The sequence below is a fragment of the Macaca fascicularis genome, chromosome 3 (assembly GCF_037993035.2).
Source record: "Macaca fascicularis isolate 582-1 chromosome 3, T2T-MFA8v1.1".
In the NCBI taxonomy this organism is placed as follows: Eukaryota; Metazoa; Chordata; class Mammalia; order Primates; family Cercopithecidae; genus Macaca; species Macaca fascicularis.
In genome coordinates this window covers 200151282-200169981 of record NC_088377.1, presented here as the reverse complement: position 1 = coordinate 200169981, position 18700 = coordinate 200151282, and the positions used below count along the sequence as shown (strand labels likewise).

Sequence of the window (18700 nt, the reverse complement as noted above, 5' to 3'; positions counted from 1 at the left end):
GAGTCTGAGCAACAGAGTAACACCCTGCCTCAAAAAAATAAAAGATAAAAAATGAAAAGAATCATACGCCACAATCAGCTGGCATTTATCCCAAGTATGCAAACCTGCTTTGACATTCAAGGATCAATTAATGTAACCCATCAAATCAACAGGCTAAGAGAGAAAAATCATGAGATCATATCCATAAATGGAGAAAAAACATTTGACAAAATCCAACAACCATTAATGATAAAACTCTTAGTAAACTAGGAATAGAGAGAAATTTCCTCAACTTGATAAAGAACATCTACAAAAAAAATACAGCTAATATCATACCTAAGTGAGAAACTCAAAGTTTTCCCACTACGATTGAAAACAAAAGAATATATCATCTCATCACTCCTTGTCAGCATCATGCTGGAAGTTCTAACTAATGAAATAAGAAAAGGAAATAAAAAGTATACTGATTGGGAAGGAAGAAATTAAAATTTCTTCACAGATAATATGATAGTCTATGCAGAAAATCTGAAAGAACTGAACAACAATAACAAAAAAACCAACTGGAAATAATAAGCAAGGTCACAGAACACAGGGTGAGTACACAAAAGTCAATTTCTTTCCTATATACCAGCAAGGAACAAGTAGAATCTGAAATTAAAAACACATTATTACTTATATTAGCACCCTCAAAACTCAAATAGGTATCAATCTAACAAAACAAGTACAAGATCTCTATGAGGAAAACTATAAAGCTCTGCTAAGCAAAACAAAGAACTAAATAAAGGGAGAGATATTCCATGTTCACAAATAAGGCTCAAATCTGTCAAGACGTCAGTTTTTCCCACCTCGACCTATAGCATGCAATCTCAATCGAAGTTTCAGAATTGTATGAATATTGACAAACCAGCTCTAAAGTTACATGTAGAGGCGGAAGATCCAGAATAATCAACACAACATTGAAGGAGAACAAAGTTGGAGAACTGACATGACCTGATGTCAAGACCCACTACAAAGCTATAGCAATCAAGACAGTGTGTACTGGCGAAAAGACTGGACAAATAGATGAATGCAACAGAACAAAAAGCCCAGAAGTAGACCCACATAAATATGTCAACTGATGTTTGAAAAGGGAGCAACAGCAATACAGTACAATGAATGAAAGATAGTCTCTACAAAAAATGGTTCTGGAACAAATAAACAGTCACACGATAACCTAGACAAAGACCTTACACCCTTCAAGAAAACACACTCAAAACAGATCACAGACTTAAGTGTAAAATGCGAAACTATAAACTCTTAGGAAATAGCACAGGACAAATTTAGATGACTTTAGGTATGGAGATGACTTTTTAGATACAACACCAAAAGCATAATCTATGAAAGAAAAAATTGATAAGCTGGACTTCATTAGAATTAAAAACTTCTGTAAGAGACAATGTCAACATGAAGAGAAGACAAGTCACAGACTGACAGAAAATATTTGCAAAAGACAACTGATAAAGGAGTGTTATCCAAAATACATATAGAACTCCTAAAACTCAACAATTAAAAAAATGGGTTGAAGACCTTAACAGACACCCCACTAAACAAGATATACAGATGGCAAACAAATATACGAAAAGATGCTCCACATCATACGTCACCAGGAAAATGTAAATTAAAAGGACGGTGAGATACCACTACCCACCTAACCAGAACACCCACAACACCAAATGCAGGGGAGGATGTGGAGCTACAGGAACTCTCACTCATTGCTGGAGAAAGTAAAATCCTACGGCCACTGTGGAGGACAGCTTGGCAATTTACTAACAAAACTAAACATACTCTTATCATATGATCCAGCAATCACACTCCTTGGTAGTTACCCAATAGAGTTGGAAACATGTTCACACAAAAACCTGCACACAGATGTTTACAGCAGATTTATTCATACTTGCCAAAACCTGGAAGCAACCAAGATGTCCTCCAGTTAGTGAGTGGGTAGCCTGCAGTATATCCCTACAATGGATATTATTCAGCACTAGGAGAAATGAGTTATTAAGCCTTGAAGAGACACAGACGGACCTTAAAATGCATATCGCTAAGTGAAAGAAGTCAATCTGGAAAAGGTCACAAACAGTATGATTCCAATCACAGACAATCTGCAACTTACAATGATTCAACGTATGATTTTTTTTTACTTTACAATGGTGCGAAAGTAAAACGCACTGAGTGGAAACTGTACTTTGAATTTTGTTTTTTTCCTGGACTAGCGACATGCAGTATGATATGCAGAAGGATATGCGGTAGGATATGCACCATGATACATGGTGTGACATGCAGTACGATATGCGGTACAATACGTGTTAGGCTATGCACTATGATATATGGTATGATATACGGTGTGACATGCGGTACAATATGCGGTACGATATGTACTATGATATACGGTATGATATACAGTATGATATATGGTGTGACATGCTGTACAATATGTGGTAGGATATGCACTATGATATATGGTATGATATATGGTGTGACACGCAGTACGATATGCAGTAGTATATGCACTGTGATATACGGTATGATATGTGGTGTGACATGCAGTACAATATGCGGTACGATATGTGGTAGAATATGCACTATGATATACGGTATGCTATACGGTGTGACATGCGGTATAATATGCGGTACAATACGTGGTAGGATATGCACTATGATATATGGTATGATATACAGTGTGACATGTGGTACAATATGTGGTACGATATGTGGTAGGATATGCACTGATATACGGTATGATATATGGTGTGACATGTGGTACAATATGCGGAAGGATATGCACTATGATATATGGTATGATATACGGTGTGACACAGTGGTACAATATGCAGTAGGTTATGCACTGTGATATATGGTACGATATGCAGTGTGACGTGCAATACAATATGCGGTACGATATGCAGTAGGATATGCACTATGATATACGGTATGATATACGGTGTGACATGCAGTACAATATACGGTACAATATGCAGTAGGCTATGCACTGTGATATACAGTACGATATGTGGTGTGACATGCAGTACAATATGCAGTACAATATGCGGTAGGATAGGCACCATGATATACGGTGTGACATACGGTACAATATGCAGCATGATTATGCAGTAGGATATGCACTGTGATATACGGTACGATATGCGGTGTGACATGCAGTACAATATGTGGTATGATATGTGGTACGATACTGTTATGATGCTGGCAGCAGCAGCAGCCACACCTCCCAGGCAGCCACGTGACCAAGAGGCTGAACAACCAACACTCTACAATGTGCTGCAGTCAATACATTATATGAGATATTAAACACCTTATTACAAAATAGGTTTTGTGTCAAATGATTTTGCCAACTGTAAGATAAGTGTTTGGAGCACATTTAAGGTAGGCTGGGCTAAGCTTCGGTAGTTTAGGTATATTAAATGCATTTTCAAATCACGATACTTTCAACTTACTATGGGTTTACTGGGATGTAACTCTGTCATACGTTGAGGAGTGGCTGTATAAGACACTCCGGAAAGGGCAAAGCTATACAGACACAGACAAGATCAGTGATTACCACGAATAAGGGGGAAGGGAGGGATGAACAGTCGGAGCACAGGGGTTTTTAGGGCAGTGCAACCACTCTGCATGATGCCCTGTGGTGGATCCACATCACGGCCCATTTGCCCAAACCCACAGAATGTTTAAGGCCAAGAGCGAACCCTAACATAAATCTTGGACTTCGATGATAATGACACATCGATGTAGGCTTCACTCTGCCAGAGTATGTTGATAATGGGGGAGGTTATTCATGTGTGGGGGCGAGGGAGTATATGGGAAATCTTTGTGTCTTCCTGTCAATATATTTTTTTTTGAGATGGAGTTTTGCTCTCGTTGCCCAGGCCTGAGTACAACGGCTCAATCTCAGCTCACTGCAACCTCCACCTCCTGGGTTCAAGCAATTCTCCTGCCTCAGCCTCCTGAGTAGCTGGGATTACAGGTGCCCGCCACCACGCCCCGCTAATTTTGTATTTTTAGTAGAGATGGGGTTTCGCCATGTTGGCCAGGTTGGTCTCGAACTTCTGACCTCAGGTGATCTGCCCACCTTGGCCTCCCAAAGTACTGGGATTACAGGGGTGAGCCTATGCCTAGCCCCTTCCTCTCAATTTTGATGGAAACCTAAAACTGCTCTAAAAAAAAAATAAAGTCTTAGCCAGGAGTAGTGTCTTATGCCTATGGTCCCAACTACTGGAAAGGCTGAGTCAGGAGAATCACTTGAGCCCAAGAGTCTGAGGCTGCATTGAGCTATGATCGTGCCAGCCTGGGCAACAGAGCGAGCCCCTGTCTCAAAATAAATATAAAATAAAAAATAATAAAGTCTTATAAAAAATAAATAAGGTCCTCGTGGCACATTATCATATAAAGTCATTGTACATTATATTAAATAATATATACATTTATTGTATCAATAAATACAACACCGGCTGACTGACAAAAAGAACAAAAACAGGAATTTTAAATGAAAACTAATAGCATCACATTTCTTATTCTTGCTCAACTCAGCAGACCCAGTGGCGCTTAGTCATGTCCTATGTCTGGCCAGGATTTTGAAACTACAATTCATCCACTCTGCAAACACTCACAACACACTTAGTGTGGGCCAGGTACTCAGCCAGGTGAGGAGACAGTGGGGAATGGAGCAGACACCGTCACTTCTGTGCAGAGCTAGAACCACACTGGGGGACACACCCCTGAGAAGGAACAAGAAACCCCCATTACCAGGAGTTCACCCGCCCAAGGAGAGCCCCACGTGCTCTCCATCAAGCTCTGCACTACGTCCTTCAGAGGCCCCGTCCGCAATTCTTCCCTCATATGAGGATACTTACAATTTCTTGATCTCTCCGGTTTTGCATATATATTCTGAAAATTATTTATAACCTTGTATAATTCTCAGCAACCATGGCCTGGATCATGTCTTTTGTGATTTCTCTATTAGGCGTCTTCAAATCTCCTCACTTTCTTCAACTTACACAGAACAACAATGAGAAGGCTGTCTGTTCATTCACCCTAAACCTCTTCTCTCCAATTTCTTTGCAAAATCCTCTCCTCTTCCAGAAAGAAAGAGGCTCAAGTACCTGACGGTGTGCACACAACCCAGTTACATTCCTTGACCCCCACAACCCAGATGGCTTTCAACAAGACCAAGGACTTCAAACAACTCCAAGTGTGAATTTCATATGAAAATCTCATCTGTCCCTGCTATCTGAAAGGGACAATAATTACACTAGTAAAATGCTGACAGGAAAGCAAGGAAATGTGAGTGGAAGTCTGTGCTGGGACAGGATTGCAAAACTATAAGACGAAGTACTCTCCTTACCACAGTTTCCTCGCCTCCTGGCCTCTGGTCCAGCTTCCACCAGACGGAATAACCTTCCTCATGGCCATGCTAATGGAGAGAGAACAGCCCCATCAGCCAGGACACAGGTGAGATTCCAGGAGACACGCACGCCACACAGCTCCCCACAGAGCCCACCGGCCCTCAGCAGCCAGGACACAGGTGAGATTCCACAGGTGCACAGACTGCGAAACTCGCGCTCTGGGATGCGGGTCCCACCCTGGGACTGACAAACTGTGTGACTTAGAGCTTAGAGCAAGTATCTTCAACCCTCTGTGCCTCAGCTTTCTCTTCTGAAAAATCAGAATTACGGCACCTGTTTCACAGCAGCAGTGAGAGGACCGGATAAAAGGACACACAAGAAGCCCGGATCCCTGTGTGTGATGAAGAAAAAGCCTTGCAAATGTCACCTTTATCAACGACGCTAGGAAGATCTATGCACTTAGAAGTCACTACTCAGGCCAGGCATGGCGGCTCACGCCTATAGTCCCAGCACTCTGGGAGGCTGAGGAGGGTAGATCACCTGAGGTCAGGAGTTTGAGACCAGCCTAGCCAACATGGTGAAATCCCATCTCTACTAAAAATAAAAAAAATTAGCCAGGCAGGGTGGCAGGTACCTGCAATCCCAGCTACTTGGGAGGCTGAGGCAGGAGAATCTCTTGAACCCAGGAGGCAGAGGTTGTGGTGAGCTGAGATCGCACCACTGCACTCCAGCCTGGGCGACAAGAGCAAAACTCAGTCTCAAAAAAAAAAACAAGTGACTACCCAAAACTAGGCAGTGTCTAAAACTGGTGACAATATAATGTATTATTCATGAAGAAAACAGAAAAAGAACTTTCCATGTGTCCAGAAAACTATTCTGGCACATAGCAGGCGCTCCATAAATGCTGAAGAATTGAATCAAGATAAATTCAGTGTTGCTGCTGTAAAATGTGGATCTAATCAGAGCCAAAACAAGCTGTTAAATACGTTCACAATGAACTGAAATTTTTCTAGAAAAAAACACATCATATATTTTACTCCTCTGGAAAAGAAAAATAAAAGAATGTAAAATATCCCATTGGCTACCTCATTGATAATTTTTATACTGATTATAGGTTGCACGGATACTATTTTAGATTTATTGGATTATATAAGATGTTATGAAATTAATTCATGTTTCTTTTGTATGTTTATAAGAAAATGTAAAATTATAGGCCAGGTGTGGTGGCTCGCACCTGTAATCCCAGTACTTTAGGAGGCTGAGGCAGGAGGATCACCTGAGCCCAGAAGTGCGAGACCAGTCTGGGCAACACAGCAAGACCCCACCTCTTTTTTTTTTTTTTTTTTTTTTTTTGAGACAGAGTCTCGCTCCATGGCCCAGGCTGGAGTACAGTGATGCGATCTCGGCTCACTGCAATTTCCACATCCCAGGTTCAAGCAATTCTCCTGCCTCAGCCTCCCAAGTAGCTGGGATTACAGGAGTCCACCACCATGCCTGGCTAATTTTTGTATTTTGAGTAGAGATGGAGTTTCACCATGTTGGTCAGGCTGGTCTCAAACTCCTGACCTCAGGTGATGCCCCTGCCTTGGCCTCCCAAAGTGCTGGGGTTACAGGCCTGAGCCACCACACCTGGCCTTTTTTAAATTTTTTGTTGTTGTTGTTTTTATACAGATGAGGAATTCCTATGCTGCCCAGGCTGGTCTCGAACATCTGGTATATTTTTTAAAATAAAAATAAAAAAATTTAAAATTATAAATGTGGCTCACGTTATAATTCTAGTTAACAATGCCAACCTGGAGCTTAGAGAAAAAATTGGGAAACATGAAAAAAATAGGAAAATAAATCTATATGTTTTCATCCAATAATTCCACAATTCCACTTCAAGAAATGTATCCACAAAAATAACACAGTAGATCTATAACATCCAAACTGGAGGGATTTCCACAATGAACTAGGAAGAACAGGAGGGCTGTGTGTGTGTGTGTGTGTGTGTGTGTGTGTAAATGTTTAAAACTGGCTTCCAAATTCCCAAATATACATACCAATATATGATTATAAAAGATTATATGAGAAATATTTGTAGGTCTTTTTTTTTCTGTGGTAAATGTGTGGCTATAGCCAGATAATAAGCAATCCCACCACCACCACCAAAATTAAATAAATAAAACATCTGCGTCAAAACAACAGGTGCTGTATGACCTAATTTATGTAAAATCATGTTTGTGTACGGATATAGAATAAAGCAATTCATAAAAATATGGCACGAAGGCTGAGCACGGTGGCTCCTGCCTGTAATCCCAGCACTTTGGGAGGCCGAAGCAGGTGGATCACCTGAGGTCAGGAGTTCAAGATCAGCCTGGCCAACATGGTGAAACCCTGTCTCTACTAAAAATACAAAAATTAGCTGGGTGCGGTGGCGCATGCCTGCGATCCCAGCTACTCAGAAGGCTGAGGCACGAATCACTTGAACCCAGGAGGCAGAGGTTGAGGTGAGCTGAGATCGCGCCACTGCACTCCAGCCTGGGAGACAGAGCAAGACTCCAACTCAGCATATATATATATATATATATATATGGCAGAAAATTGTTAAATATGATTATCTCAAGGTCATGGGTTTCAGATAACTACCAAAAAAGAAAAAATTATTCTCCAGAAATAATTCATAAAATTCAAAATATGCTTGCCACATTATCTGTAATAACAAAAAAAAAAGAGGAAAATGGTTTAATAATAACCCTAACTCCACAGTGTGCTATTTTAGTTACTAAGTAATCGTTATGAAGACTCCTCTTATGATACTATTGGAGATGGTGGAGATAATGAAGACTGTGGAGAAACGCTGATGTGCTAAGTGACAAGCTCAGCACAGGGTACAATTCTCCTGGTGCATAAATACATGTCACAAGGTAGCTTAACACATGGAAACAATTATGCAAGGAGAGGGATTACGCGTGTGTGTTAGTCACAAGTGTCTATTAATAACATGTGCTTGGTAGAATTTGCCAGAGAAGCCATCAGAGCCTGAGCTACTTTGTGGGGAGATTCTTAACATAAACATAATTTCTTGACTTACTATAGGTCAGTTCAGCCTATTGCTTCTAGCAGTTTTAGTAACTGATAGTCTCTAGGAATTTGTCCGTTCATCTAAATTACCTAATTTGTTACCATAAAATATTGTCCTATCTGTGATTGAAAGTGGGGTGCTAAAGTTCCTATTATTGTGAATTGTCTATTTCTCCCTTCAATTCTGTCAGGTTTTGCTGCTTGTGTTTTGGGGCCCTCTTGTTAGGTAAATATTCATTTACAATTGTTACGTCTCCTTGCTGAACTAATTATTTGGTCATTCTGAATTGTCTATCTCTAGTAACACTTTCTGTCTCAAAATCTGTTTTATCTGATATTAGTATAGCCAGTCCAGCCCTCTCATAGCTGCTGTTTGACAGATTCTCTTTGTCCAGCTTTTTACTTTCAACCTATTTGTGTCTTCTAGCCTAAAGTAAGTCTCTAGTATGCCTTCTGGAATCACCACTCAAATAAACCATCTGCAAATGAGCCCTGTCTCAGCCTCTGCTTTCAAGGGGAAGCCCAAACTAACATGATGGCTAATCTGAATGTACCATAAAATCGATGTATCCTCAGTGGAGACTGCCTTACCTTCCGTCTTGAATCTTTATCTTTTCCGTGATTCCTTACTAAATTCTCGGCATACCTGGAAAGCAAACATAATCAAAATCAAAATTTACTTTTAAATGAGCGCTTTTAAAAAATAAAACATTTTCCATATCAGTGAAAGTTCTTAACAATATTTTGATACGATTAAGAACTACTATAACCAGGGGCAACGACTTGCACTTGTAATCCCAGCTATTTGGGAGCCTGGGGCAGGAGGATCGCTTAAGGCCAGGAGTTCGGGACCAGCCTGGGCAACAGAGTAGACCCCATCTCTACAAAAATAAAAAATTAGCCTGGCATGGTGGCACATGCCGTAGTCTCAGCTACTTGGGAGGCTGAGGCAGGAGGATTGCTTGAGCCCAGGAGTTTGAAGCTGCAGTGAGCCATGATTGTGCCACTGCACTCCAGCCTGGGTGACAGAGCAAGACCCTTTCTCAAAAAATAATTAAAAAAAAAAAAAAACTGTTGCAGGTTAGCAAAGCATGTTTTATTATAGCAATAAATGTTAAAGTCTTCCTAGCATTCTTACTCTTTTAGCAATAATTCAAGACAGAGAATATCTTCCAGAGAAGAAATTACGTGTTTTAACAAACTTGTGTGTGAGTGCAAATCTACATTCTTTAGGAGTTCTTGGTCGGGTGCGGGGCTCATGTCTGTAATCCCAGCACTTTGGGAGGCCGAGGTGGGCAGACTGCCTGAGGTCAAGAGCAGTCTGGCACACGGTGAAACTTCATCTCTACTAAAAATACAAAAAAATTAGCCAGTCATGGTGGCATGTGCCTGTAATCCCAGCTACTTGGGAGGCTGAGGCAGGGGAACTGCTTGAATCAGGGAGGTGGAGGTTACAGTTAGCCAAGATCATGCCGCTGCACTCCAGCCTAGGCAACAGAGCAAGACTCCATCTCAAAAAACAGAGTTCTAGAAATTTTCTATAATTTTATTGGTCTGTCTGAAATACTATTTTATATTAAATATAAAATAAAATATATAATATGTAATACAAATATAAAATAAAAGATATTTCTAAAAGAAAGATTTATCTTGAAATATGTTTTACTTTTAAATCACATTTCATGTTAGTTAGGACCTAAAATAAAGATGTGCAAAATATCAAACTGATTCTCAATTTTTAAACTTTCATTCATACCAATATACCATGTGGTTTAACAAAAGTACTGAATTGAGCAAAAGAGTCTTCTTGTGCCTTCTAGTGGACATGCAGTATAAAACCCAGGAACTGACACCCGAGGTTTAAGTGTTAGCTTTGCCCAAACTTGTAAAAATTTGGGTAAGACATTTAACCTGGGTTTTCTAATCTTTGAAAAAGGATTACAAAATCTGATTGTCAGAAAGAACAAATTAAAGTCTAGGGCTTATATATGAGAGTTTAGGCCAGGCACGGTGGCTCACGCCTGTCATCCCAGACTTTGGGAGGCCAAGGTGGGTGGCTCACTTGAGGCCAGGAGTTCGATACCAGCCTAGCCAACATGGCAAAACCCCATCTCTACCAAAAATACAAAAATTAGCTGGGCATGGTGGTGTGTGCCTGTAGTTCCAGTTACTCGGGAGGCTGAGGCAGAACAGCTTGAACCTGGGAGGCGGAGGTTGCAGTGAGCCAAGATCGCACCACTGCACTCCAGCCTTGGTGACAAAGTGAAACTCTGTCTCAAAAAAAAAAAAAAATAGTTTATACAGAAACTCCAATTAATCTATAATCTTCGCAAAACCCACATGACACAGGAATTATCATCATTGCTTTAGCGAAAGGCCACCCAACACTGCAACTAAAAGGTAGACAGGAAATTCCAACCAAGGCTGACCCCCACCCCCAGCTCTGGGGGTCTCTGCCAAGGCATCAGGGTGGAATGTTCCGTCCTGGGTGTTCACAAGCGACAAACAATGGGCAGAGGGGGACTTGCCGGCATGTACTGTTTTTAGTGGCTGTGAACCAGAATGGTTTGCTCAGGTCTGTAAAGGGGCGAAACCGCCCACCTGTGGATCTTTAACTTCAGGCAGGGAGGACGCCCTCTTGCACATGAAGAGGCTCCCAAGTGAATTATTCTCCCCAAAGTCAGTACCAATTTTCTAATTTTGCATGAGCAAATGTTAAAAAGGACAAAAACAGATCCTGAGGCAATAAATAGAAACAATAATATTAAAATGGAAAAAATAAAAATAAATATAATTAATTTAAAAGGCAAAATAAAAAACTAATAATTTCATAATAAGTTTCCAAGCTCCTCTAGTATTCCTAAAACATACCAACCCATTTGGAGGGGCTAAGGGGTAAAATCTAGAGAAAATGAAGTATAACTGATTCCCACAGACTGGCCACCACTGGAGCCAGTAAGAAAATTCCCTGAAGCATTCCACGAGAGCGGCACACGTCAAGGTCGACCACAGGGCACGCAATCCTTACTGGCTGCTGGTCCCATCTCTTTTTGAGCTTGCACCTCGATTTCTGTGTTCACCGTTCTAGCAAACAAAAGAATAATCCCATAACCATTTATTAACATATGGGAATGAAGTAAGCATAATTAGTAAACCCCATAAAACAAGAATGGATTGAAAATTTAACAATAGCATCTACACCACAAGTATCTTTTAAATAACTATTTTGGCCAGCTATTTTTAGTAAATTAGATAATTAAATGTAAAGAAAATGGATAAAAGTATATATAAAAGGGTGATTATGCCAGGCGCGGTGGCTCACGCCTGTGATCCCAGCGCTTTGGGAGGCCAAGGTGCATGGATCACCTGAGGTTGGGAGTTAGAGACCAGCCTAACCAACACAGAGAAATCCCGTCTCTACTAAAAATACAAAATTAGCTGGGCGTGGTGGTACACACCTGTAGTCCCAGCTACTCAGGAGGCTGAGGCAGGATAATTACTTGAACCCAGGAGGTGGAGGTTGCAGTGAGCCGAGATCACGCCACTGCACTCCAGCCTGGGCAACAGAGCGAGACATCATCTCAAAAACAGAAACAAAAACTTTACAAAATTAATCAGAAAAAAGTGTTATGTTTAACAGAACAATGTGTTGTGGTCCGTAAAATGAATTGGAATGGGAAAAAAATAAAATCACTAGTGCTGGGTAGGAAAAATTATGATTTACTGACTAGATATAAAAAGGGAAGAGAAAAAAAAGTCATCAAGTTAATGTTAAGAGTCAGACCTGGGTGTGGGCAAGCAGCGCATAGCACTGGGGGCCCTGGCTGTGGTGATGGCAGCCAGTCAGGCTGCACGTGGGGCCAGGAGAAGCGTGCTGTGATTATCTCAGCACCTACCACACAGGGAGGCAGGTAACGCTGCTCACCCAGATGGCCTGCAAATGGCAGAGCTGAGAAAAAGCTCAGCACGTTGTCGTCAAACTCCTGTGGCCTCATCACACAGTCCCTCAGGACTAACACTCTGGACAGGAGAGTCCTGGGCTGGAAAAGGTATTTACAAGTGATCACTTGAATCCACTACTTCCAGGAGCAGAAAGGAGATGATCCAATCTTGAAAAGGATAAAAGTATGGCACGTATGGTGGTTCACATCCTAATCCCATCCATTTGGCAGGCTGAAGTAGCTTGAGGCCAGGAGTTCAAGATCAGCCTAGGCAACACAGCTAGAACCCATCTCTAAAAAAATTGCTTTTGCCGGGCATGGTGGCTCACGCCTGTAATCCCAGAACTTTGGGAGGCCAAGGTGGGCGGATCATGAGGTCAGGAGATGGAGACCATCCTGGCTAACACAGTGAAACCCCGTCTCTACTAAAAACACAAAAGTGGTGGTAGGCGCCTGTAGTCCCAGCTGCTCAGGAGGCTGAGGCAGGAGACTGGCGTGAACCCCGGAGGTGGAGCTTGCAGTGAGCGGAGATCACACCACTGCACTCCAGCCTGGACAACAGAGCGAGACTCCGTCTCAAAAACAAAAATTGCTTTTTAAAACGATAAAGGTGAGGGGATCTGCACCAAGATGGCCAAATAGGAACAGCTCCAGCCTCCAGCTCCCAGCGTGAGCAACATGGAAGACGGGTGATTTCTGCACTTCCAACTGAGGTACGGGGTTCATCTCACTGGGGCGTGTTGGACAGTGGATGCAGCCCAACAAGTGAGAGCTGAAGCAGGGCAAGGCATCGCCTCACCCGGGAAGCGCAAGGGGGAAGGGAATTCCCTTTCCTAGTCAAGGGAAACCGAGACACACGACACCTGGAAAATTGGGTCACTCCCACCCTAACACTGCGCTTTACCAAGGGTCTTAGCAAAGGGCACAATAGGAGATTATATCCCGGGCCTGGCTCGGAGGGTCCCACGCCCATGGAGCCTCCCTCATTGCTAGCACAGCAGTCTGAGATCTAACTGCAAGGCAGCAGCGAGGCTAGGGGAGGGGCACCCAGCATTGCTGAGGCTTAAGTAAGTAAACAAGGCTGCCAGAAGGCTGGAACTGGGTGGAGCCCACCACAGCTCAAGAAGGCCTGCCTGCCTCTGTAGACTCCACCTCTCGGGACAGGGCATAGCCAAACAAAAGGCAGCAGAATCCTCTTCAGATGTAAATGTCCCTGTCTGACAGCTTTGAAGAGTAGTGGTTTTCCCAGCACGGAGTTTGAGATCTGAGAACGGATAGACTGTCTGCTCAAGTGGGTCCCTGACCCGAGTAGCCTAACTGGGAGACATCCCCAACTAGGGGCAGACTGACACCTCACACCTCACACGGCCAGATACACCTCTGAGACGAAGCTTCCAGAGGAACGATCAGACAGCAAAGCAATATTCACTCTTCTGCAGCCTCCGCTGCTGATACCCAGGCAAACAGGGTCTGGAGTGGACCTCCAGCAAACTCCAACAGACCTGCAGTTGAGCGTCCTGACTGTTAGAGGGAAAAATAACAAACAGAAAGGACATCCACACCAAAACCCTATCTGTATGTCACTATCATCAAAGCCCAAATGTAGATACAAACCACAAAGACGGGGAAAAAGCAGTACAGAAAAGCTGGAAATTCTAAAAATCACAGCGCCTCTCCCCCTCCAAAGGAACGCATCTCCTCGACAGCAACAGAACAAAGCTAGAAAGAGAATGACTTTGATGAGTTGAGAGAAGAAGACTTCAGACAACCAAACTTCTCCGAGCTAAAGGAGGAAGTTCAAACCCATCGCAAAGAAACTAAAAACCCTGAAAAAAGATTTGACGAATGGCTACTAGAATAACCAATGCAGACAAGTCCTTAAACGATCTGATAGAGATGAAAACCATGACACGAGAACTACGTGATAAATGCACAAGCTTCCGTAACCGACTTGATCAACTGGAAGAAAGAGTATCAGTGATTGAAGATCAAATGAATGAAATGAAGCGAGAAGAGAAGTTTAGAGAAAAAAGAGTAAAAAGAAATGAACAAGCCTCCAAGAAATATGGGACTATGTGAAAAGACCAAATCTACGTCTGACCGGTGCACCTGAAAGTGACAGGGAGAATAGAAAGAAGTTGGAAAACACTCTGCAGGATATTATCCAGGAGAACTTCCCCAACCTAGCAAGGCAGGCCAACATTCAAATTCAGGAAATACAGAGAACACCACAAAGATACTCCTCGAGAAGAGCAACTCCAAGACACATAATTGTCAGATTCACCAAAGTTGAAATGAAGGAAAATGTTAAGGGCAGCCAGAGAGAAAGGTCGGGTTACACACAAAGGGACGCCCATCAGACTAACAGTAGATCTTTTGGCAGAAACTCTCCAAGCCAGGAGTGGGGGCCAATATTCAACATTCTTAAATAAAAGAATTTTCAACCCAGAATTTCATATCCAGCCAAACTAAGTTTCATAAGTGAAGGAGAAATAAAATCCTTTACAGACAAGCAAATGCTGAGAGATTCTATCATCACCAGGCCTGCCCTACAAGAGCTCCTGGAGGAAACACTAAACATGGGAAGGAACAACCAGTACCAGCCATTGCAAAAACATGCCAAAATGTAAAGACCATCGATGCTAGGAAGAAACTGCATCAACTAACGAGCAAAATAACGAGCTAACATCATAATGACAGGATCAAGTTCACACATAACAATATTAACCTTAAATATAAATGGGCTAAATGCTCCAATTAAAAGACACAGACTGGCAAATTGGATAAATAGTAAAGACTCATCAGTGTGCTGTATTCAGGAAACCCATCTCACATGCAGAGACACACATAGGCTCAAAAAAAGGGATGGAGGAAGATGTACCAAGCAAATGGAAAACAAAAAAAGGCAGGGGTTGCAATCCTAGTCTCTGATAAAATAGACTTTAAACCAACAAAAATCAAAAGAGACAAAGAAGGCCATTACATAATGGTAAAGGGATCAATTCAACAAGAAGAGCTTACTATTCTAAATATATATGCAACCAATACAGGAGCACCCAGATTCATAAAGGAAGTCCTTAGAGACTTACAAAGAGACTTAGACTCCCACAAAATAATAATGGGAGACTTTAACACCCCACTGTCAACATTAGACAGATCAACAAGACAGTAAGTTAACAAGGATATCCAGGAATTGAACTCAACTCTGCACCAAGCAGACCTAATAAACATCTACAGAACCCTCCACCCCAAAACAACAGAATATACATTCTTCTTAGCACCACATCGCACTTATTCTAAAATTGACCACATAGTTGGAAGTAAAGCGCTCCTCGGCAAATGTAAAAGAACAGAAAATATAACAAACTGTCTCTCAGACCACAGTGCAATCAAACTAGAACTCAGGATTAAGAAACTCACTCAATACCACTCAACTACATGGAAACTGAACAACCTGCTCCTGAATGACTACTGGGTACACAACAAAATGAAGGCAGAAATAAAGATGTTCTTTGAAACCAATGAGAACAAAGATACAACATACCAGAATCTCTGGGACACATTTAAAGCAAGGTGTAGAGGGAAATTTATAGCACTGAATGCCCACAAGAGAAAGCAGGAAAGATCTAAAATTGACACTCTAACATTACAATTAAAAGAACCAGAGAAGCAAGAGGAAACACATTCAAAAGCTAGCAGAAGGCAAGAAATAACTAAGATCAGAGCAGAACTAAAGGAGATAGAGACACAAAAAACGCTTCAAAATATCAGTGAATCCAGGAGCTGGTTTTTTGAAAAGATCAACAAAATGGATAGACCGCTAGCAAGACTAATAAAGAAGAAAGAGAGAAGAACCAAATAGATGCAATAAAAAACGATAAAGGGGATATCACCACCAACCCCACAGAAATGCAAACTATCATCAGAGAATACTATAAACGCCTCTACACAAATAAACTAGAAAACCTAGAAGAAATGGATAAATTCCTGGACACTTACACTCTCCCAAGACTAAACCAGGAAGACCTGAGTAGACCAATAACAGGCTCTGAAATTGAGGCAATAATTAATAGCCTACCAACCAAAAAAAGTCCAGGCCAGACGGATTCACAGACGAATTCTACCAGAGGTACAAGAAGGAGTTGGTACCATTCCTTCTGAAATTATTCCAACCAATAGAAAAAGAGAGAATCCTCCCTAACTCATTTTATGAGGCCAACATCATTCTGATACCAAAGCCTGGCAGAGACACAACAAAAAAAGAGAATTTTAGACCAATATCACTGATGAACATCAATGCAAAAATCCTCAATAAAATACTGACAAACCGAATCCAGCAGCACATCAAAAAGCTTATCCACCATGATCAAGTGGGCTTCATCCCTGGGATGCAAGGCTGGTTCAACATATGCAAATCAACAAACTTAATCCAGCATATAAATAGAACCAAAGACAAAAATCACATGATTATCTCAACAAATGCAGAAAAGGCCTTTGACAAAATTCAACAGCCCTTCATGCTAAAAACTCTCAATAAATTCAGTAATGATGGAACATATCTCAAAATAATAAGAGCTATTTATGACAAACCCACAGCCAATATCATACTGAATGGGCAAAAACTGGAAGCATTCCCCTTGAAAACTGGCACAAGACAGGGATGCCCTCTCTCACTACTCCTATTCAATATAGTGTTGGAAGTTGTGGCCAGGGCAATCAGGCAAGAGAAAAAAATAAAGGGTATTCAATTAGGAAAAGAGGTAGTCAAATTGTCCCTGTTTGCAGATGACATGATTGTATATTTAGAAAACCCCATCATCTCAGCCCAAAATCTCCTTAAGCTGATTAGCAACTTCAGCAAAGTCTCAGGATATAAAATCAATGTGCAAAAAACACTAGCATTCTTATACACCAATTACAGACAAACAGAGAGCCAAATCATGAGTGAAATCCCATTCCCAATTGCTTCAAAGAGAATAAAACACCTAGGAATCCAACTTACAAGGGATGTGAAGGACCTCTTCAAGGAACACTACAAACCACTGCTCAATGAAATAAAAGAGGACACAAACAAATGGAAGAACATTCCATGCTCATGGACAGGAAGAATCAATATCGTGAAAATGGCCATACTGACCAAGGTAATTTATAGATTCAATGCCATCCCCATTAAGCTACCAATGACTTCCTTCACAGAATTGGAAAAAATTACTTTAAAGTTCATATGGAACCAAAAAAGAGCCTGCATTGCCAAGACAGTCCTAAGTCAAAAGAACAAAGCTGGAGGCATCATGCTACCTGACTTCAAACTACACTACAAAGCTACAGTAACCTAAACAGCATGGTACTGGTACCAAAACAGAGACATAGACCAATGGAACAGAACAGAGCCCTCAGAAATAATACCACACATTCATAACCATCTGATCTTTGACAAACCTGACAAAACAAGAAATGGGGAAAGGATTCCCTATTTAATAAACGGTGCTGGGAAAACTGGCCAGCCATAAGTAGAAAGCTGAAACTGGATCCCTTCCTTACACATTATACAAAAATTAATTCAAGATGGATTAGAGACTTAAATGTTAGACCTAAAACCATAAAAACCCAGAAGAAAACCGAGGCAATACCATTCAGGACACAGGCATGGGCAAGGACTTCACGTCTAAAACACCAAAAGCAATGGTAACAAAAGCCAAAATTGACAAATGTGATCTAATTAAACTAAAGAGCTTCTGCACAGAAAAAGGAACTACCATCAGATTGAACAGGCAACCTACAGAATGGGAGAAAATTTTTGCAATCTACTCATCTGACAAAGGGCTAATATCCAGAATCTACAAAGAACTCAAACAAATTTACAAGAAAAAAACAAACAACCCCATCAAAAACTGGGCAAATGATATGCACAGACACTTCTCAAAAGAAGACATTTATGCAGCCAACAGACACATGAAAAAATGCTCATCATCACTAGCCATCAGAGAAATGCAAATCAAAACCACAATGAGGTACCACTGCACACCAGCTAGAATGGCAATCATTAAAAAGTCAGGAAACAACAGGTGCTGGAGAGGCTATGGAGAAATAGAAACACTTTTACACTGTTGGTGGGACTGTAAACTAGTTCAACCATTGTGCAAGACAGTGTGACGATTCCTCAAGGATCGAGAACTAGAAATACCATTTGACCCAGCCATCCCATTACTGGGTACATACCCAAAGGATTATAAATCATGCTGCTATAAAGACACATGCACACGTATGTTTACTGCAGCACTATTCACAATAGCAAAGACTTGGAACCAAACCAAATGTCCA

General features: G+C 41.4%; 1 protein-coding gene across 22 annotated transcripts in view; it reads right to left on the bottom strand.

The window, feature by feature from the left end:
- Window positions 1–18700, bottom strand: part of DYNC2I1 (dynein 2 intermediate chain 1) — a 131330-nt gene that overhangs the window by 56537 nt on the left and 56093 nt on the right. For 17 of the 22 annotated variants that reach the window (XR_012433144.1, XR_012433145.1, XR_012433146.1 and 14 more), the window contains 3 exons: window positions 11467–11522; window positions 9030–9084; window positions 5375–5443 (listed from right to left, as the gene is read on the bottom strand). Coding sequence is in view for 18 of the 22 variants with exons in the window: in XM_074036491.1 (XP_073892592.1) it covers window positions 5375–5443; window positions 9030–9084; window positions 11467–11522 (180 nt within the window). In the remaining 4 variants the exon portion in view is untranslated. The remainder of the gene's footprint in view (window positions 1–5374; window positions 5444–9029; window positions 9085–11466; window positions 11523–18700) is intronic. The other 5 variants (XM_074036495.1, XM_074036494.1, XM_074036493.1 and 2 more) reach the window with 1 other exon arrangement.